At 34.6% G+C, this 23,440-nt stretch overlaps 1 protein-coding gene and 1 pseudogene across 2 annotated transcripts; one reads left to right on the forward strand and one right to left on the reverse strand.

Annotated features, from left to right (window-relative positions):
• Positions 1-2,547: 2,547 nt before the first annotated feature.
• Positions 2,548-11,486, forward strand: LOC145562665 (CDPK-related kinase 6-like; annotated as a pseudogene). Its single transcript, XR_014094423.1, has 11 exons — positions 2,548-3,241; positions 7,603-7,733; positions 8,044-8,067; positions 8,206-8,314; positions 8,403-8,481; positions 9,667-9,963; positions 10,070-10,179; positions 10,574-10,675; positions 10,794-10,856; positions 11,003-11,170; positions 11,256-11,486. The product of XR_014094423.1 is annotated as a CDPK-related kinase 6-like (transcript).
• Positions 11,487-18,317: 6,831 nt separating this feature from the next.
• Positions 18,318-18,722, reverse strand: LOC145565523 (auxin-responsive protein SAUR32-like). Its single transcript, XM_081625497.1, has one exon. The coding sequence runs from the start codon at positions 18,720-18,722 to the stop codon at positions 18,318-18,320; it is 405 nt and encodes a 134-aa protein (XP_081481623.1).
• Positions 18,723-23,440: the final 4,718 nt, after the last annotated feature.

The raw sequence follows: 23,440 nt of genomic DNA on the forward strand, positions 1-23,440 counted from the left end.
TTTTGCGGGCCGGGTTGGGCGGGCTTAGCGGGCCGTCCTGCCCATGAACAGCTCTAATTTACATACCTACTATTCTCTTTCCTTATCAATGGAGTTTGAGAATTCTTTAACAAGGGTGATCTAGGAATTCTTCAACATTGGAGGGAACACTCTCAAACAATGACAAATACTTACGACTTACCATTTGGAGTTAAACATGCCATTAATTTAAACTTTTTCTATTTTTATTTACTCCATCCGTATCGTAATAATTGCAACACTAGACTAGATGTTGCACAAAGTTTTAGGAAAAATATAGGATGAAGAATATAGAGACCAAAAGGTGAATTTTATAATATAATGTATTGCTAGTGGGAATATATAATTGTTAATAGGAGAGATAAATAATAATAATAATAATAATAATAATAAAAGTAGGATTGGTAGGAGAGAGAAATAATAAAATAGTAGTGAGTATTTACTAAATAAGAAAGTGTTGCAATTATTATGAAACGGATGTAAAAGAAAAGTGTTGCAATAATTATAAAACGGAGGAAATACCTCCTAAAACGTAAATGTCATACTCCATATTATTTGATACATATTATACTTCCTCCATTTCTTATTAGTTGACGCGTTTTATTTTGGCGCGTATATTAAGGAGGAGTATTTGGTAAGATTTTGGGAGATAATTAAATAACGATAATTAAATAACTCTTATAAAGTGCATTTGAGGGACAAATTTTGGATAAAAAAGTATAAAGAAATCTTAGAAAATAACACCACAAAAAAACCCAAAATTGGATTATAACGCTATAAAAAAAAGTTTTTATTATAACACCATAAAAAAAACCCCAAAATTTGATTTGACCACCACTCAACGGATTTTTAGATGGAATCCGTTAGTGAGGCCATTAATTGATATGTGTCAATAGCCTATTGGTTTAAAAAATTAAATTAAAAAAAAAGAAAAAGAAAAATTAAAAAAAAAAATTCTATTCCCTAACCCAGCTAGCCCCACCACCGGCGCCACCTGTCGCCGGCACCCCTGCCTCCACCAAAACCGGCGACATCAGCCCACCACCCATCCTTACCTTCCCCCTCTCCGAAAATCCCCCCTTGTCCCTCCCCGAAAACCACTTCCCCCTCCCTGAAAACCACCACCTACCCAGCCCTGCCTAGCCTCACAACATCAACAACACCACAGCCGCCCCCATAACCACCAAACACCCTCACTCACCGCTCCAACCCACGCAAACCCCTCAACATCACCAATCGTAACATCCCAGCACCGTAGCAACACCGATTTGTGCTGGGTTTGGGGTTAATTGCAACCCACGAATCGTTAATTGCAACCTCGATTATGGAGGAAAAGGGTGGTTTTCGGGGAGGAGGAAGGGGGGAAGGGGTGGCTGGGTTGATTCTGGCGGTTTTAGTGAGGGTAGGGGGTGTCGGCTGCTTGGGTTAGGCTGACGGCGGCAGGGCTGGTGGTGCCGGTGGTGGGGCTGGCTGGGTTTGGGTATTTTTTTTCTTTTTTTTTAATTAATTTTTTTTTTTAAAAACCAATAAGCATTTGTCATGTGTCTATTATGACCCCACTAACGGATTTCATCCAAAAATCTATTATCAGGTGGAGAAATCAAAATTTTGGGTTTTTTTATTTATTTATTTATTTTTATTTTTTTTTAATAAAAGTTTTATTTTTTGTGGTGTTATAATCCATTTTTAAGGTTTTTTGTGGTGTTATTTTCTAAAATTTCCAAAGTATAATAATGTGCACAATTTCTCTCCTCTCTTTAAATATTGTGTCAAAAGCTACGGGTCAAGTAAATTGACTAAGGGCCTATTCTCATTGAGTGAAATGAGTTGAAGTGAACTGAAGTGGATTGAGCTGAACTGAAATGAAATGAATATTTTATACGAGAGGGAAATTAGGAGCTAAACTGAAATGAACTGAACTTATTAGAGCTTTGAAGTGAACTGAAAATAATCGTATGAGAACAGGTACTAAGAGAAAGTATATTTTTCTTTTGGTTTTTTTTATTAAATTTGACGGTGAAGGCATCAGAGATGGTTATGTTAGTGTTGGTTTTTTTTTTTTCTTTCTTTTTTTTTTTTATGGTGTTGGACATGATGTTTGTTATGGTGTTAGGGTTCGTTCGACATTGATGATGAAAATGGAAGGAGGATGAAGAAGGCGAGTTAAAAAAAACAATAAAATAATTAAGAATTTGCTATTATTTACAATATTTGCCATTGTGAGAAACATATACTACCTCCGTTTCTTTTTAGTTGACACGTATTCCTTTTAAGGAAGTTTTTTTTTAGTTGACACGTTTCCTTTTGGGGTAACTTTTTTACCTTGCATTTACAAGGTACCCCACTTGCTTTTTCATTCTCTCTCACTCTCTCTCCTCTCCTTAATATATGTGCCTAAATCAAACGCGTCAACTAAAAAGGAACGGAGGAAGTACATAGACAACATAGTACATAAATGTTTCTCATGTTGAGAAACATAAATGCAAGTATGAGAAACAATGAAACATAAATGCAATTCCGTTCTCTTCTACTCGAACTTAAAAATTAAAATACTGTGTGCTCCTTAAAAAAAATTGCTAGATTATCTTCCAAAGATTATAGTGTCCCAAATTGTCAATCCATCAGACAAATACCAAACAAGCTTCAAACTTTAAATGCCAACTTCAACTTTTCCCTCTACTTTGAATTACTCCTTCTTTAGCTCACTTTCTCTCTCTAGAAAAAAGGTTTAGACTTTTTAATTTATAATCATCTCATTGGACGTCTGATCATGGGGCACTGTTTCAGCAAGAAGACTACTTCACTGGCGGTCAACGACGCCGTTTCATCCGCCATTGAATACCCAACTCCGGCGAGTGTTCAAACGACGCCTTTTCCTAGCCCTTTACCCGCAGGAATGACCCCTTCTCCGGCGAGAACTCCGGGAAGGAGAATGATGAAATGGCCCTTTCCGCCGCCGTCGCCGGCGAAGCCTATTATGGCGGCGTTTCGGCGGCGGAGGAAGAAAAGTGGTGGGGTTACGCCGGAGAGGACGGTGGAGCAAGAAAGAGAAAGAGAAAGGAGTTTAGACAAGAATTTTGGGTATTCCAAGAATTTTGGGGCAAAATATGAATTAGGGAAGGAAGTGGGTCGAGGGCATTTTAGTCATACTTGTTGGGCAAAGGGTATAAAAGGGGATGTCAAAGGTGTTTCTGTTGCTGTCAAGATTATTTCTAGAGCTAAGGTGCGGTAGTATGTGCCATTTTGGTTTGTTTGATGGTTAAATTGTTAATGTATGTATGTGTTGGTGGTTTCGAGTTTGCGAGGTGGTTATGTGTGTGAGATTGATCAATTTGAATATTAACATAGGGTTTCTTGTTGGATTATATTTGATTGTTACATTTTTGTCTGTTTGTACCTGGAGTTGGATTTTTTGGTGGGTACTTTTGAGTATTAAAATTATGAGATTTGGACTATACATGTGATCTGAGTATGTGTTTGATATGGTTTGTTGCTTGTTAATTGTGCAACTATTTGTTTATTAACTGATGAAATGTGGTGTTTATGTGTATAATATTATATGTTGGATTATGTTTGTCTGTTGATTTTTTTTAAACATTTTTAAGAAGTCTATTTGAGCCAAACAGATATTTTCGTGACAGTCCCAAGCCTGGATAAAGGAGGAGGGTTACGGTAGGCCAGTGACAGCCAGTATAAAACTTCGTCACATCCCATGACATGAGCCAAACAGATATTTTCGTGGGGGCGTTCCCTACTCAGCGACGCGCTGCACTTCCTAGACCCGGGTGTAGTGATAAGTATGCAAGGGTTGCTAGGTCGTCGCCCAGAAGCGACGCGCCACATTGCCCGAGTGTGGTGTCAAATGAGCAAGGGCGTGCCATTGGGGCGTTCCCTACTGAGCGACGCGCTGCACTTCCCAGACCCGGGTGCAGTGATAAGTATGTAAGGGTTGCTAGGTCGTCGCCCAGAAGCGACGCGCCATATTGCCCAATTGTGGTGTCAAATAATCAAGGGCTTGGAGTTGGGATCAGGAGGGAGCGTGGGAGAAAAGAATTTAGTTTGCGGATTGGTTCTTGGAATGTGGGGTCTCTTACGGGAAAATCAGCAGAATTGGTAGAAGTAATGAAAAGACGACGCGTGAACATCATGTGCCTCCAAGAGACAAGATGGACAGGAGAAGGAGCTCGAGGCTTGGTTTTGGGGTATAAGGTATGGTATGTTGGGCAAGAAACGAGCCACAGAACAAGGAATGGTGGAGCTAGGAACGGAGTTGGTGTGGTTCTCGATGAGAGGTTGGCAAAAGAGGTGATCGAGGTCTATCGGAAGAACGATAGGTTGATAAGGCTGAAGTTGCTATGTGGCAAGGAGATTGTGAATGTTATCAGTGCTTATGCTCCCCAAGTGGGTTTAGATGCAGAAGAGAAACGACAATTTTGGGAGGACCTAGACGAGGTGGTGCAGGGTGTCCACCACTCAGAGAAGTTATATATTGGAGGGGATCTAAATGGGCACGTTGGGGCGAGCCGAGATGGCTATGAGAGTGTCCATGGAGGCTTTGGGTATGGGCAGAGGGACGCCGGTGGTGAAGCTATTATGGATTTTGCCCAATCATATGATTTAATTTTGGCTAATACTTGGTTTAAGAAGAGGGATTCACACTTGATAACTTTTCGGAATGGCGCAAATGCAACTCAAATAGACTTCCTGCTCACAAGGAGCATAGATAGACAAAGTTGCATAAACTGTAAGGTTATCCCAGGGGAGAGTGTGGTCACCCAACACCGGCTATTGGTAATGACTATTCGTCTGAAAGAGAAGGCGAAGAAAAAAGTTAGACAAGAAGAACCAAGGATAAGATGGTGGACCCTAAGGGATGCAAAAGCTAAGGTTTTTACAGAAAAGGTAATTGAAGAAGCGGATTGGGATGGAGAGGTGGATCCGGACAAGACTTGGTTACGAATGAAGAACTGTTTCCTAAGAGTGGCCAAAGAGGTCTTAGGGGAAGTAAGGGGAAGAACTTCGGTACAGAGAGATACTTCGTGGTGGAATGAAGAGGTGAAAGCAGTAATTAAGCAAAAAAGGGAATGCTATCAAGCCTTAGGAAAATGTAGGAGTGATGAAACCTTTGCAGCGTATAAGGAGGCTAAGAGTAAGGCAAAGGCAGCTGTTCGCCAAGCAAAAGAAAAGGCATATCAGGAGGTTTATGAAAAGCTTGATTCCAAGGAGGGAGAAAGGATCATTTATAAGATGGCAAAGAGAAGACAAGAGGCAAGGAAGGATATTGGCATGGTGAAGTGTGTCAAAGATAAGAACCAAATGGTCCTAGTGCAAGAGGAGGGCATCAAGGACAGGTGGAAGGGGTACTTCGATGAATTATTTAATGGAAGTAATGGAGTTGTGATAGGAGATACCTCTATGAGTGATGAAGAAATCAACATGGAGTATGTGCGAAGGATTAGGAGAGTAGAGGTGGAGATTGCACTGAGGAAGATGAAACCTAAGAAGGCGGTTGGCCCTGATGGGGTACCGATAGAGGTGTGGAGGTGTTTGGGTAAGATTGGTATTGATTGGTTAACAAACCTTTTCAACAAGATATGGACGGCTACAAGGATCCCACAAGATTGGAGGAAGAGCACCTTGGTCCCGGTTTATAAAAACAAAGGAGACGCTCAAGATTGTTCTAACTATCGAGGAATTAAGCTTATGAGCCATACTATGAAGTTGTGGGAAAGGGTGATTGAACAAAGGTTGAGGGCATGCACAAGCATTTCAGATAACCAATTTGGTTTTATGCCTGGGAGATCTACTATGGAGGCAATCCATTTGATAAGACAAATGATGGAGTTTTATAGGGTAAAGAAGAAAGATCTTCATATGGTCTTTATTGATTTAGAGAAGGCATATGACAAGGTGCCAAGAGAGATACTTTGGTGGGCAATGTTGAAGAAAGGTATCCCACGAAGGTATGTAGACCTAGTTAAGGATATGTATCGGGATGTGTCAACAAATGTGAGGACATGCGGAGGGTTGACAAAAGATTTCCCTATTACAATCGGATTGCATCAAGGGTCTGCATTAAGCCCTTTTCTTTTTGCAACGGTTCTAGATGAATTAACTAGACCAATTCAAGATGAGGTTCCATGGTGTATGCTGTTCGCAGATGATATCGTTTTGGTGGATGAGACTAAGGATGGGGTTAATGTCAAGTTGGAGCAATGGAGGCAAAGGTTGGAATCTAGAGGGTTTAAGCTAAGTCGGAGTAAGACTGAATATTTGGTATGTCGTTTTGGCACTCAGAGGGGGACAAGCAATGAAGTGGTGAGTTTGGATGGAAAGGATTTGACCATGAGTGAATGTTTTAAGTACCTAGGGTCGATCATCCAGAAGAATGGTGACATTGATCAAGACGTGACCCACAGGATTAAGTCAGGGTGGCTTAAATGGAGAGCGGCCACGGGAGTGTTATGCGACCGCAGCATTCCCTTAAAGTTGAAGGGAAAATTCTACAGGACTGCCATAAGACCAGTGTTGCTCTATGGTACAGAATGTTGGGCTTCTAAGAAAGAGCATATTAAAAAGATGGAGGTTACGGAAATGCGCATGTTAAGGTGGATGTGTGGAAACACTTTAAGAGATAGAATCAGAAATGAGGTTATTCGCAAGAAAGTAGGTGTGGCGGGCATTGTAGATAAATTAAGGGAAAATCGTCTGCGTTGGTTTGGACATGTAAGACGGAGACCCGAGGGTGCACCGGTGCGAAGAGTGGAAGAGTGGGACCATGGAGGGATTAAACGAGGAAGAGGGAGACCAAAGATGACTTGGTTGGAAGGAGTGAGGAAGGATATGAAGTGCATGGATTTACGTGAGGATGAAGTTTTGGATCGTAAGGGATGGAGGAGAAAGATTTATGTTGATGACTACACGGAATAATCAAATTTGGTTCATGTTAGCCGACCCCACTTTTGGGATTAAGGCTTTGATTGATTGATTGATTGATTATTTGACAAACTTATTTTATTTGGCTGTGGAGTTTGACTTGGGATCTTTATTTTTGTAGTTATGCTATCATTTGATTTGATATTTTAGATAAAAGGGTTGAAATGGAAATATTTATGAGGTTGGTTTTGAACTTTTGATGCTATATAGTGAGGGGAAGGAGAGATTATCTATGTGACTAAGCTTGGGACTAATGTGGAGATTTTTGTTTCCCATTTTAACCTTGCTTGGTTGTTTGAGAAGTGCTTATATATAATTTAAAAGTTCTGGTTCACCTGTGTGTGTGTGTGTAGCAATTGATTTATATTTTGGAAATGCTGGGCTTATATACCGAACTTAGAACATCTAATTAATCCAGTGGCAACGTCATGATACAGGGATTAGTTAATGTTATGCCTCTATCTCGAGACTCTTTGCCTTCAATAATCTCCACTGATGGTAGTTTCTGATTGGAGTTTAATTGAGTTGTAGGGGTATAATGTATGAAGTAGGTTTTAGTATAAGTATTGCTTTTTTTAATTATCTAGTTCTTCGTAGGTTTAATGAGTAATAATGAATGAAAGTTATGGAAATGATGCCTTTCTGCAGATGACTTCAGCTGTTGCAATTGAAGATGTCCGCAGGGAGGTGAAAATGTTGAAAGCGTTGTCTGGCAACCCGCATATGCTCAAATTTTAAGATGCATTTGAGGATGCTAACAACGTCTACCTAGTCATGGAGTAAGTGCTTCCTGAATTCTGCACGCTTAACACGTTTTGACTTCTGAATCAGTAGCTATAGAATAAGCTTTTGACATTTTGTCAGATTTTGCATGATTTAACATTTTACTGGGATTTGCAGATAAATGCAGCTTGTAGAATTCATTGAAATGGTGTCTAATTTTAATTTGTATTTTTCTTCTATTGTCATCGATTATTAATTTATTTATCTAAGACACGAAGTCCTCTCTTTCATATTGTACTTGTGCTATAGTTTGGCACTCAGGCCCTTAGTTATAATTTTGTTTTCTGATCAGTCTTTGACTTACAGATTGTGTGAAGGTGGTGAGCTATCGCTAAGGTAAAATTTTGGTGCAGTCTCATTGATTCCCCGGGGAGGTTTTTTTGTGTGAGTGTGTTGGGGGTGAGGGGGATTGTATGAATTTCTATACTTATTTTCTATAAGCCTCGTTTTGTTTGTTTAATGCTCCAGAGATCGGAGATATGTCGAGGAAGATGCCAAGGGAATTGTAGTGCAAATATTGTCTGCAGTTGCATTTTTCCATCTTCAGGGTATTGTGCATCGTGATATAAAACCAGAGGTATGGAATTGTCACTGTGGCTCTATGCTTTTAGCTAAGGAGTTACTTGGAGGTTTGTTAACCACCAGAGGACCCTATTTCTTGGCAGAATTTTCTTTTTGCTACAAAAGATGATGATGCGCGCTTAAAGGTTATAGATTTTGGTCTTTCTGATTATGTCAGGCCAGGTAATGACAACTTATCTTTTAGTGTTTGCAATAACTACAATGAAGTTAATAAGATTTAAAGTTCTACTTTATAACTTTGGCTTAATAAATGTTGGAAAATTTGACAAGAATAATTCTCACCTTATGGCCGTCATCTGTGAATAATTCCCAAAATAGACTTAAGTCGAAATTAATTGACCTCTCAATCCTTGATTTTACTTTTTAAACTCTGTTCTTTCCCACCCCTCACTCTCATCTTTTGGTTCTCCATGGTAACTTAGATAAGTTTTAACTTTTAAACTGAACCAGCTGAATGGAAAAATCATCTGTAACTAAAGCAACTTTACTTAAATCAACACAAAATAGAAAAAGTTGCAAACTTTTACTATTTGATTCAAGATAAATGAAAAATAGAATGACGATAATTTAGTGGAAGGTGAATATATACGAAGTAATTAAGTTTGGGACATACTATATGGAAGCACCACCATAAAAACTTTTACTGTAATTGATTGAAAAATCATTAGAATCATTACTATTAACTGAACTCAAATGTCCACAAACAAAACTAATAAGCTGCATTTATAAAGTAAAGGAAACTGTAGTGCGAGTAAAAATGAGAACTCTAAGTCGCAATATTTCTGAACCTGTCATCTGAGTGTTTCTCAATGAACTCAGAAGCCTAGTCATGCTTGAACTGAATTGAGGAAGTTTCTTATATTAGTCTATTGCATCGCAACTGATAGAGCTGCTGATATTGAGACAAGAGAAGTAATTACTTTTGCTTCCAAAACCTGGCGTCTGAGCTCTCTGCTAGGGTGAGGGTGGAATGGTGGATTGGTGGTTGCTTGAGAGGAAGCAGCAATTTTTTAATTTTATATTTATTTATTTATATATTTTTGGGTTGGGGGAGGTGGTGAAGTTGTATTAGGAGATATAAGTTGTCTTCCTTATTCAATAGGGCATAGGACCATTTGTGAAGACACCCCCTAAAGTTAGGGAAAATTTAATTTAATAATCAACAGGTGAAATTATTTATAGCTGATGTCTTAAAGTTCAAAATGTGATATTATTCTTATTAGAAAATTGTCTAATGTTCTTGCTCATGAGTTATTTAATCTGATGTATAAAAGTTTGTGTACTGTGGACTTATTGACTGTTACTTTACATCGAGTGTAGTTTTAATAAACTTCTTTTGATGTGCAGATCGCTGGCTTGATGATGTAGTTGGAAGTGCTGTTTATGTTGCACCTGAAGTGCTGCATGGATCATATAACACTGAAGCAGATATGTGGAGCATTGGTGTCATAACGTACACCTTGTTATGTGGAAGCAGACCTTTTTACGCAAAAACTGAATCAGAAACATTAAGTTTAGTGGTAAGGGCTGATCCTAATTTTGACGACATTCCTTGGCCCAATATATCAGCAGAGGGCAAAAACTTTGTTAAAAGGCTACTGAACAAGGATTATAGGAAAAGGATGACGGCAGCACAAGCACTTGGTAAGTACTTTCATTTGCTTGGGTTTATGTAAATGGGTTATGGCTTCCTTATATCTCATATACCTAATTACTTTCCTGACATAACCATTGATGACATTACTTGCAGCTCATCCATGGTTAAGAGATGAAAACAGACCTCTTCCTTTAGATATATTCCCGATCAAGCTAGTAAGGTCATTTATGCGGGCCACCCCTCTCAAACGAGCAGCTCTAAAGGTGAGAACCTCTATCTCTGATGTGCACCCACTTTTGTAGGTTTGGCATGTCATAAGCTAAACTAAACTAAACTTTGTCCCACATCGCAAGAGAATCCTTAGATTTATAATGGCCCTAGCATTTGCTCTCATAAATAAAGAGCTGTCAGCAATGTGTCAATAAACACATCAACTCATTTGAGTGTTGAATTGCTACACTATCTCAACACGATCAGGGATGCTAATTCTTTAAAAACAACTTTTATGGTCCCTCAAAGACATTTGTAGGCTGTAATAGATGACAGTAATGGTGATTAATCTGCATGTAAACCTGGAAAGTTTTTTCTATGACAATGCCTCATGTATTAATCTTCATATAATCCGTTACCATTCAATAACTATATGCATAATTGCAGGCTCTTTCAAAAGCTCTGACAGATAATGAGCTCTTTTACCTCAAAGCACAGTCTATCCTAGAGCCAAAAGATGGGTGTGTCTCTCTTGAGAATTTTAAAGCTGTAAGTGCAACCCCCACCCATAATTTTCCAACTGGTCTACTCAGAGCCTCAGATAGATGAATATTCTAATTGAGTTTCCCTTTTTTTTTTTTTTTTTAATCACGTCACTTATTTACAGGCCGTCGCGAGAAATGCAACTGATGCCATGATTGACGCCAGAATTTCTGATTTTTTTACTTTTGTAAGACAGTTTAATATGTCAAAGTTTGATTACTTGATAATATTAGTGAAACTAAATTTACATGTTTAATCATTAATTACATTGGAACCAAGTTTTTTTTTTTTTTTTTTTAAGTAAAGGCTTACAAATCGAGCCTTTTAATGTAGATGGAGCCATTTTCTTCCAAGAAGATAGATTTTGAAGAGTTTTGTGCTGCGGCAATCAGTGTATATCAGCTTGAGGCTCTTGAAGACTGGGATAGAATTGCTACCACGGCGTTTCAGTATTTTGAGCAGGAAGGTAACCGGAGGATCTCAGTTGAGGACTTTGCAAGGGTACGCATTTAATTGATCAACTTTCTCCTATTCTTCTTGTGGTTTCAAGTTATTGTCTCTTATCATTTTCGCGCATTATGCATAGGAATTGAACTTGGGCCCGATAGCTTATGCTTTAGTCAAGGATTGGATACGAAGTTCTGATGGAAACATTAATTTTATGGGTTACACCAAATTCCTGCATGGTGTTACAATACGAGGCTTCAATACAAGACGACAATAGCTTTTTGAGTAGTCTACTAGCAAGGCATGCATTTTGTACCATCACAAATGAAACTCCTTTTGGATTCTAATCCTGGATTATCGGTGATTTGGAGTGATGGGGTTATGGAAACCGCTTGGTGGGGAGCAATCGCGCTCTGTCACCCCCCCCCCCCCCCCTCCCCCCCTCCCCTCCACCCCCCAAATTTTTGTAAATTTTCAATATGGGGGGTTGCATATATATTGACAACCTTGGAAAATCTGCCTGTAAAACATTCAGCTGTTTTATACAGCCTGTATAATAGTTGTTGCAGCATAGAAGATTAGAATCTGATGCTTGAAGGCTTTCTGAAAAACTCCGAATGTTTCATACTTTGAATTAGCTTTTGTAGTCCCCCTTGTATGCAGCATTCTTCGCTTTCAGCAAATGATGATTGTATGAGAAGCCGCTTCAATGTCAATGTTACTTCATTTACTTGGCCTGTCTGGCTGTATCAGTTTATGCTGATGTTCACTTGTTCAGTGGCTTCTGCTATTCTGCTAATGTTTAGTGATGGAACCACTTTTTAGTACTTGCCGTTTTTTATTACTGAAAGCTGTACTTAAGTTGTGTTCTCTTTCGACTTGAACTTGATAACTATACCAAAAATTGCTAAATTAATAAAAGATTATCTTCCGAAGATTATAGTGTGCCAATCCATCAGACAAATGCCTAACAGCATCAATTAGTGGGCTTTTGTAGTTTGGGGCTTAACAAGATCATAGGCGGTCATACTTATGTGAACTTATATGAAGCCCAAATTTAATTATCTTAAGTTTCAAATTTTATAATAAAAATAAATAAATAAAATCTTATAATATACCATCTCCGTTTCATATTATATGTAATGATTACACATTTTTTACTTATATTTTATGTCAAAAATCATTGCAAATAATTTGAAATGAATGTACGAGTAGTATTAAAATTTGAAGAATTTTTTTAAGAAAACTGTATACAATTAAGGCTCACCATTTATATTGGATGGGTACATCAAACTAATCCTACTACTTTATAATGTATCTCTAATTAATGTAGACATCTTTAATAGACATGATAGTAATTTCTTTGCACTTGTTCCACTTGTTATCATTAGCCATCTTCCAACTAGAGTAAGAGTCATCAAACCCCAATTTCATTGGATATCTAACAATAAAGTCCAAATCCTAAGTGAAGTCGAATCGACTATTAAAACAAAAACACTTAAAGCATACCATATTAAATCCAAAATTATGAGATTTAATGATAATATGACAATTACTTATAGACGGGGATATTACTTAATCTTACATGTGACATGGTCATCCTTTCAAAAAATTCAAAGAGTGACAAGTGCAAGTAGACCTGTCAATTCAGGTCAACTGGTCGGATTAAGGTTAGATTTCGGGTCATGCTAAAAACTATCTTAAAAAGTATCAAAACATAATGGCATTACAAATTATGATAAATGGATCTGATTGGATCGGGTACATGTTCTCTCTCAATAATTTCGGGTTTGAATTTAGGTCGGGTCAGGAATTGACAGTTTTAATTGTAAGTGCTATTTTAGGCTAGTACATGACAATTAAGTGGTAGTTTTAGGGCCCATTTGGTGTTAGAAGTCAAGCCAGATTGACATTGGTAGGGACTTGGCTAACGATTATGCCTAGTTTGTGCAAGTTTTTCAATAGACAGATTATCTACTCATTATTTCTCCAGAAATTTCTTATTCTATTCAAATATATACAACTGTAGAAGTATATATGCTTTTCTCTAGTTGGCCAACATGCAAGTGTGTTCTTGTTTTTCTTTGTTCCTCTAAGACTGATCTAGTTCTTGTTGTTTTTCCATTTCGTCCGTTATTGATAAAGTCGAAAAACTTTGTGAGATTTTTGGTTATGTACAATAAACAAGTGTTGGGTTTTATTTCTTTAGTTTTTGTTTGTGTTGTGTGTATGTTCATGCGTGCAACAAACAAGTGTTGGGTTTTATTTCTTTAGTTTTGTTTGTGTTGCGTACTTGTGTGTATAGTGATTCAATGTATGTTCATGCGCGCATGATCGTGTAATATGTAAGTTTTTGTGAACTTCATGCCAATTATGACTCTTTAAGATCATGGTTATAATATATAATGTTAGGTTCTATCAGATCATGCATCACCATGTAAATTAAACTAAGGGTCTGTTCTTTTCAGCTTATTTTCAGTTCAGTTTAGTTCCTTCGGTTTTGTTCCAATAGGTTCAGTTCAGTTTAATTCTTATCTTAATATCCTTCTCTCATAAAATATACAGTTCAGTTCAGTTCAGCTCTAATAAGTTCAGTTCAGTCAATCAGAACATGCCCTAAGTAGTAAGTACTATCAATTTTTATAACCACTTTAAGTGAATAATTTTAACAACTTTGTCAAAAATCGTATGACAATAGGGCATGAGTGACACTTTAGTTAAGCAAGGGTAAAGAAGCAATACTATTATTGTTTGGATGTTACTTTCATGTTTTGGTGTTTTGTCCTCCCTCTTTGATGTGAGTAATGCCATAGTGCTTGATGGATTTGGAGGTTGGTGCTTGGATGATGGTTTTCCATTATATCTATATATTGAAAAATTAATTATAGAAAAAATTACAAGTAAATACGTAATAAAAATTTAGGCATGTAATGATCTAAGTTGTTAGCTTTTGTGGCTATGTTACGGATGATATAGTCATCCACTATAGCTAGATTAATTGATACGGACTTAATTGACAAATTTCAGAGCACATTTTATTCGATGAAATCTATACTTCGTATATATTAGTATTATTTTTGAATCGGAATCAACATGCCATATCAACAATAGATTCTTCGTACTATCTCGTCACTCAAAACTCAAAAGGATCCAAAAACAGTTGCACATTTTTTCTTATCATGTGTCTACATTGAAAAATCGAGTTTTGGATGATTGTTAATTTGGAGCTAATAAGCACACAAACAAACAAACAAACAAACAAAACGTTGGATAATTGCTAAAATGGAGCAAGTAAGTACACAAGTAAACAAACAAATACTTCTGCTACATACAATAGTTAGGATGAAAAAAGAAAAACAAACAAACATCCAATAAATCAGGACAAAAGCGACATTAAAACTATATATGTGCTTGAATTTTGCAATTATTTTGGGTGGTTTGGTACTTTGGTTAATCATTTGATTTGTACCTTCCTTAATATAAGGCGTTATTATTTATTAAGCATGCTTAGTTTATTCCATTTCAATGATTTAATCTCCATATCTTTTAATTATGTCGCCAGTTATGTGGCTTTCAGATTTGATCAAGAAACTTATATTATAATTACATTAATTAATCAGAGTATTAATTGGTATTGATGAAGAGTTTCATGATCACATGCAGATGCAGTAAACTTTAATCATGTGTACGAATATGTATAAATAATGAATTTAAGTATGCTGATGTTAATTGTTATACTTTGTAATTCGTTTTTATTTTATTGCACCATCAGGACTTTTACACTATTCACTTAATTTTCTTTGACCATCATTTGTGATTTATACATTAGGAAAAATATAGTCATGTGGGATCCAGTTAGATTCGAATCGAACTTTATAATTTTTACAAATGTATAATTGAAGATATTGATAGCTAAAGTAATGCATTGGCAAGCGTGAAGTCCCTTATGGTGCAATAAAAAAAAGAACGGAGGAAGTATATTATTTCACTCTTAATTAGCAATATATTATTATTTCACTCTAAATTAGCAATATACTACGTATATATTTACAATTTTTTTTTTTAATACATAAAGCAACTAAACTTTATGATATTATTGATCTCTTAATGGACAATTATTTTCTGAATAGATAGAAATAAAACAATTTCTGATTATTACTATCTATGTTTCTTTTTGTTCTGTACATTTCTTTCACGAGTTCATTTCTTTTCACTCTTTACATTTTTATATGTTATTCCATTTTTTCAATTATTTTAAAACTCTTAAGCCGTTTGGCCATACAAAATCAAATGACATACGAAGCACTTTATACCCATATGCTTCGCGTTTTACAAGTTACAATGTTTTTTTTTTTTTTTTTTTATCCCACTTTACACCCACATGTACGAATATTACTTAGAATATTAAGAAAGGGAAGTAGAGTATTGTGTATGAAATTATGGAGATGATCGAAGGTATATATTTACTTCTACGATTTAAGATACCCTATATTCGAAAGATAACACTTCCCAAGCAAAAATATGGAGATGGAATGTGTATGAGTGTGAAATTAGGCACATATAGTCATATACTGACATCTAAGCCCACAAAATTGATCTAGTTTAGTTGAAAATGAGGTAAACAATACCAAAACAAATAATTTGATGCTTCAAAATATCTTATAATATGATTGAAAGTCAAAAATGCAGTGTTTTCCATGTTTGTTGGGTCTAGGGTGTAGAATTTTGAGGCATCACTTGGATTCCAACATGAATAGCTGGTTAAATGTAGCTCTATCAAATTAAGGGAATAGGATTCCTCTTTGAACATTGAATAAGAAGTATGGAAAATAATAATGTGATAAAGTAGATGAGGAATACCATAAAGTAACCAAATTCCTCCAATCCCCTCATACCTTTCCAAAATAATACTTTAATCTCAAATCATTAGTTTTCATTAGGGATTAAGCAATCAACTATCTAGCAATTTCCTCCATTTAGGCTTTGTTTTAAGGGTAACAGCCTCACTGATTATATTAAGGCCCGGTGCATATTAACTTTAATAGTATTTTATTAAGACAATTAACTTTATAACATATTGAACAACTTTTTTTTTTTTTTTTTTTTTTTTGGCCTTGCTGATTTAAGCAAAAATAAACAATAAATTCTTGAAGCCATTGTCACAAGAGCAATACAAATTACGTACAAATGAAGTTAGAGCATTTAAACATGTGCCTATCATACACTGGCCCGAACTCAATTTTAACCATTAGGCCAATTGAACTATTCTTCTGAGAAAAAAATAAAATAAAAATAAGATAAGGAACACAAAAAACCTCACTAAAGGATCTATTCCCTACTTCGTGATGCATTAGACAACAAATGAAGTTACAACAAACCATGATACTAAAGCAACCACAGATACTAAGAGATATAAGTTGAAACTTTAACCAATTAATTAATTGTACATTAGTTGTGTGATTGATAGCCCTTTCAATCTCATTAGATATAATAAAACTATATATACATGGAACTTTGAAATTAATTTTAATCTCTTGTCTCCACATACAAAAAGCATTTTTATTTTGTTTGCTGGTAAGGTGAACAGTCCTAATAATATAAATTTTACATGTCATAGGTTAGCTAGCTCAATTACATAGGTGGGCTCAAACTTGTAACCTCAAAATTACAAAGTAAGTTTGCCGGCCACTATCTCATAGTTTAAGAGCATAACTTTGCCTAATCTAAGTTCTAAGGAGGATTTGAAAAATACTAATTTACTACGGAGTAATAAGTTTAAATACCTCTTGTTTTTTTTTTTATAAAATAAATTGTTATAATACCTTTAATTAAGGAATATTTCGACATTACAAGTATCATTTTCGAATAGAGGTAACATCATCTAATTTTTTAAGAAAATCTAGCTACCGCTATAATATACAACATAGTATTAAGATTTTAATTCAACTTTTATATCCAGTTATCCACTAATCTATGACAAAGTTTAATTTAATTAAGGACAAACCATGTATTATTCTTATAAACATCAAAAGAGAAAGAAATATTCCTATAATTTCGGAATGTACTTTATAATAATGATGCCCATCTCACATGGGTATTTTTTGGTTGTGATTATTAATTATGAGGAACATTGTTTTGTGACAATGTTTGTGGACGAGGATAAAAGACTATACATATAAATTAAATGTCAAAGCTAGCTTTATGATGTTTGAAGCATGTCCCAAAAACATGAAATCTAATTGATTTTCAAGGCAATCAAAAACTTGGTGACCCAAAATGTTTGGGTCCATTTTTATAATTTAGAATAATTTTAAGGGACAATGAACAATTGTATGTTATAGATTAGTGTTATTTGTCCCAAACTACAAGCCAACAGTCATGAGACTCATGACCCCACCCAACTATGTGGAAATGGAATTAAATCTATCCCTTGACAACCAAACACCACCCAACTTTTTACATAAATTCTGGAGTGGAAGAAATTTGTTGAGCTTAGATTTTATTTTTGTATTTTTAATTTTTATGTTTTTTAGTTTGAACTGTCCAAAAAATAAAAAAGATTTTTTTGTTACTACCTTTGTACTTATTCTTGTATAACCACAAAAGGCAAGACACCTCCTTGTCAATTACAGTTAGATAATTGTAATAAAACTTCCTAATTTTTTTTTTTTTTTTTTTTTTTTTTTTTTTTTTTTTTTTTTTTTTTTTGCTGCAAATTGCAAGCTAAGTAATCCCTCTTTGCGTTCACATTCTCAAACAATTTTATGACTCTTCTTTGATTTCGCTCTTGAAATCTTCCACTTTTTTTGGCTATTGTTGATGTCACATACTAATGCCTTAATTAACAAATAAATACATATTATAGAAAAAAAAAAAAGCCAAAATAATAAAATAAAGTATTTTAAAAAGATCTATCAAAAATAATCATTGGACACACTTACGCAATTTGAATTGATGCATTTGAACAAGCAAGCCACATAATAATTAAAGAGAAAATCATAATAATACTATATATATATTTAATATCATAAAATTTTTTCATCATTGTCAACTACAATTAATCACTTGAGTTTCAATCTCACGCGCAAAAACAAATCAAGAATCTAAAAATTTACATCTTGATAATAATAATCAAATAAAACTTGAATTCCAAACTTTCAAGAATCAAGATCCTTTACAAATCAATGACACCCCAATAAAATCAAGCCTTAAAGCACAAGAAATTATGATGATGATGATGATGATTATGATGATGATGAGGGTTCATCATTCGGTGATGCTCACGATCAATCATGCCTTGAACGTTACGAAAATGCTCCACGTGGCATGGAATAGTGATTGGACCTTTTTGATCAAATCCATATTCTTCTTCAGCTTCCTTAAGGAGTTTGATGAACAAAGGATGATTTATGTACACAATTGGTATTATAAACCTTTCAAGCTTTTCCTCTCCTTCATGCCCTACTAAAACTGCCATGCACCCTTTTGGTACGCTCTTGATCTCGTCCTTGTCGCCGCCACCCATACCGCGATGATTGTGGTGGTGGTGGAGGAGGTGTGAGAGGTGGAGGTTGAAGTTCATGTGTTGTCTTTCACCACTACCCATTGCAAGATATTTTAGTATGAATGAACAAAAAGATTTGGTTTTTTGGCTTTTTTTGAGATTAGGTTTTTTGTAAGCTAAGGTGTAAATTTGTGTTATAAGAAAGAAAGAGAAGAAAAAGGCCAAGGATCGGAAGAAGAAATAGTGAGAAGAAAAAGAGTAAGAGAGGAGTTGATTAAAGAAGTTGGGATGTTGCTCATGATAATTTGTAAAAAAACATATAGGAATTTTTCTTTTTGGTTGAGATGAAGAAGACTTTGATGCGTTATGTGGTTGTGTATTTATAGGTGGGGTGAAGGGTTTTTGGCCTTTTAGGGGTAGAAAAGGGAATTTCTATTTATTTTTTTATTTTATATTTTTTTTTTGGTTGAGGTTTCTTAAATTGCACACCAAGTTTTTTTTATTTTTGTAAAAATTTTTAAATTTGAGATTTTTTTTTATTTTTTTTTTTAAGATTATGCTATAAATAATCTTTAAATTTTTATCCTATAAAAAAATAAAATTATCCTATATTTTTGGGTATTTTGAAAGGGTAGGTTTTCTTAAGGGAGAATAAAGAGACTTGGGGGAGGGTTGGTGGGATAAAATAATTTAAATTGACTAATTGACTTTTACTCGGTATTTTCTAGCACATCAACGGCAAGTAACTGGAAATTTGGATTGCCAGCGTGGCAGGGTTCATGGAACATTGGTGCTATATCTAGAGAGAGAGAGAAAAAAAAAAGGATAAAAATAAATAAATTCCATTTTTTTTTCGAAGGAATAAATCGTGTGGGGTTGCACCATAATAAATAAAAATGAAAAGGAAAGTAAAATATCGAGTGGGAAAATAAATATTCTTATGTGGTGTGTGGCTCTAACATTTACATGTTCTCATTTTTCTTTTCAAATAGTGGTTTTAAGAAATCACCTTTTTCATATAAGAAGAATATTTATATATGTATGCCAAAGGAGCTTTTAATATTAATTATAACATTAATTTATATTTATATACTATGATTATTTAGTTTATAGAATAACTAGATGGAAAAATTGTCCGGAATAATCCCACCTTTAGACCGTCCGTTAAAAATAATCCCACCTATGAGTTATTTTTAAATAATCCCACCTTTATCCTCATTCTGCTCCCAATGGTCCTAAGTGACCAGTTACCTATTACAAAGGTAATTTTTTTTTTTTTTGTTTAAAGTACGCATGTCACCATATAATTTGTCTAAAATTTTAAATAAAAAAAATAAATTAAAAAAAAAAAGGAGCAGTCCTCCACCAAACCACCAGGCCCAAACACCGAAATACTCCACCAGACCATCAAATCAGAGCTCACGTGACGGGGGAAGGGGAAAGGTGGTCTGAGCGGCCGAAATAGAGGTAAGGGAGAGTGATGGGAGGCCGAAATCGTGGATTCGTGACTCGTGACGGAGGGAGGAGGTTTAGCGGCGTGACGGAAGTTTAACAATGTAACGAAAGGAGGAGGATTTTGGTTTCGTGAGGGTTCGAGGGTGGTTTAGGGGGAGGTTTTGTGAGGGAAGGAGGGGTTTGAGGGTGGTTCAGGGGAGGGGGTTCGGCGGTGGTCCAGGGGAGGGGTGGCATAGGAGGTCGGCGCGCTGAGATTGGTGGCAGGGGAGGTGGTTTGGATGGTGGGTGGTTTCTAAAATTAATTATTATTTTTTTTTTATCTTTTTTTAAAATATTTTTTGGACTAATCTGGTGCCAACACGTGTCAAGTAACTTGATATAACAAGTTAACTGACCGGTTGGGACCATTAAAAAAGATCGGGGGGTAAAGGTGGGATTATTTAAAAATAGTCCAAATGTGGGATTATTTTTAGCCGACGGCCTAAAGGTGGGATTATTCCGGGCAATTTTTCCTAACTAGATTTGTTTCCGTCAATAAAATAGATTGACTAGATTTGCAATGACATAAGCCTTGTCACTTCACCTTATAAAAATAATATTAAGTAAAAATAATTTCAATTTAGCAAAAATTAGTAACTTTAAAGAAGAAATATAATACTTCCTCAGTTTTTTTTATAGTTGCAACACTTCTCTTTTCACGCTTGTCGATGCATGTTTTCAATCGTTAATATCTTTAATTCCCGACATGTAAAAATTATAAACATTTGATATTAAAATTGTATAAATCGAGACGAATCTAACAAGATTCCACATGACTATATTTTTACTTAAGTATAAATTGTCAAAGTTAGTCAAAGCAAATTGAAATACATGAATAGTGTAAAAGTCAAACTGTTGCAACTATTAAAAAAACGGAGGAAGTAGAAAAATAAATTTAGTTCAACAAAAATAATTTTAATTTAGTAAAAATAATTTCACTTTTGTAAAAATAACTTTTGTTCAGCAAAAATAAGGTAAAATCAACGAGCCCATAATAAAAAATTATCTTGGTTGAACAAAGGGGTTACTTAGTGAAGCAATAATGATAAGGGGCTTACAATGGTATGGTTAATGGACATACATAATTATATTTCATAACAGTGTGATAAATATGAGATAAATCATTTTTTCCAACTCTATCCTTATATGTTATATGAAGGATATACATGGGGCAGTAAAAAAAATTATCACTTGCCATTGAAGATTTATTTATTTGTTACTTTATTTTTTTTTTTGAACGAATTTTTTTATTACTTCTTCTGTTCCTAAATATAGTTTTCATTTGACTTATTTGGGTCCAATTTTGAAAATTTTGACCATAAATTCTCGTTATTTATACTTCCTCTGTTTTTTTTATAATTGCAACACTTCTCTTTTCATGCTTGCCGATGTATGTTTTCAATCATTAATATCTTGATTACCAATATGTAAAAATTATAAATTTTAGATATTAAAATTGTATAAATCGAGACGAATCTAACAAGATCTCACATGACTATATTTCTACTTAAGTATAAATCGTCAAAGCTAATCAAAGTTAAACACATGAATAGTGTAAAAGTCAAACTGTTGCAACTAAAAAAAAAAATGGAGGAAGTAAGAGATTATATGTTCATATGAGATCTTATTTGATTTGTCACATTGTATATTTTATTACTCTATTATCAAGTTTTATTTTATAATTTTTATGTATATGAAAATAGAGATATAAACATTTTAAGACACATTTTGGAGACCGTAAAAAGTCAAAAAGAATAATACAACGTATTTAGGGACAGAGTGAGTATTATTATTATTATTTTTATTAAGAAACCTTAAAGATTTATTTTACTACATTTTTTTTATGTCCAATTATTTTACTACACACTATTGATGAAATTTGGTTTTTTTTTTTTCCTTTAACAAATCAATTCATTAATCAAAAGTCAGCATTTTTAAATGAAATCTAAATTATCCTAAATTTGATTATCATCCTAATTCATAAACACTGAAATATAATGTATTGGAAATAAAAATGTACTGTAGAAATTAATATTAAAATCTCTAGTAGGATCGTGTTTTCATGAAGAAATGTCAAACAATAGTGGGAAACAAATAAAACGTTTTTGGGTAAAGTCAATATACATAGGCATTAGTCCAAATATAATTAATTACTTGTAATCAATCATCAATCAATCAATCAATTACCTTATACTAAAAGCGAATCTAAAATGACATTTGTCATTATCTTGTGAAAAATTTCCCTGCCTTTTTCTGTTTTTTTTTTTTTTTTTTTTAAATTATTGCAGCAAAATCTTTAAATAAACTATTTAAATTTTATGTGTTTTCTTTCCAATTTAATCATTTTCCATATATACCCAAAGAAAATATTTCTAAGAGCAACTCCAATGGCAAGCTAATTGTCAAATTAGTTTGCCATGCCACATAAGATTTTAAGCTAATTATTATTTTAGTTCTCTTTTGCTTCAATGGCTAACTATTAGCTTAGTAGTAGTTGCTGAATAGAAAATACATGGAAAGAGCTTAATTGGTGCAATGAACATTTTATTTTGGCAAGTTTAATTCCCAAGCAAAGCTAATTTGCTTAGCCAAGCCAATTAAGTTTTTTAGCTTCAATGGTCAAGCTAGTAGTTAGGGAATTATTGAAATTGCAAGCAAGACCCTAGCTACAACCATTGGAGTTGCTCTAAATATCTTTTATATACTTTATATTTTATAACATTATTGTCAAAAATATTTAACAACCGTGCATTGCACGGGATTTTAACTTAGTATATTTCTACAAGAAAAAAAAAAAAAAAAAAAAAAAAAAAAAAAAAAAACATGAAAAATTAAAACCCACTATGAACAGAGATTAGCTTTTAGAGGCTCAAAGTTGAAAAATGAAAATAAGCATATGATTTACTCGAAAATTCTTAATTAATCTAAGATTGGGATTTGGGACCCATAACAAAGAGTGGTGAACGCATGATATTAACTTTAGACCAATAATCAGGGGCCATTACCACTAATCCCGCCGACAATGACTTCTAAACCACACGTAATTGGATCTAAATGACAATTCCTTTCGAATTGAGGTTCAAGCCATTAAGATAATAGTGCCATCATGCTTGTTCTTGTTCCTATAAGTTGTGCCTAGGAGTGATGCAACGAGATTGTTGCCAATATCACTATCCCATTATAATTAGTATATATAAGGCCATTTTAAGCCATTACATTATAATTTTGACATAGATGGTCCAGTTCTCGTATGCACCGGCTATGATTATGTGTGAAAATGGAGATGGTGTATTCTTAGATTTTAAAATTTAGGTCTTCTTCTTTTT

Source organism: Chenopodium album, chromosome 10 (genome assembly GCF_948465745.1).
Source record: "Chenopodium album chromosome 10, dcCheAlbu1.1, whole genome shotgun sequence".
NCBI lineage: Eukaryota > Viridiplantae > Streptophyta > Magnoliopsida > Caryophyllales > Amaranthaceae > Chenopodium > Chenopodium album.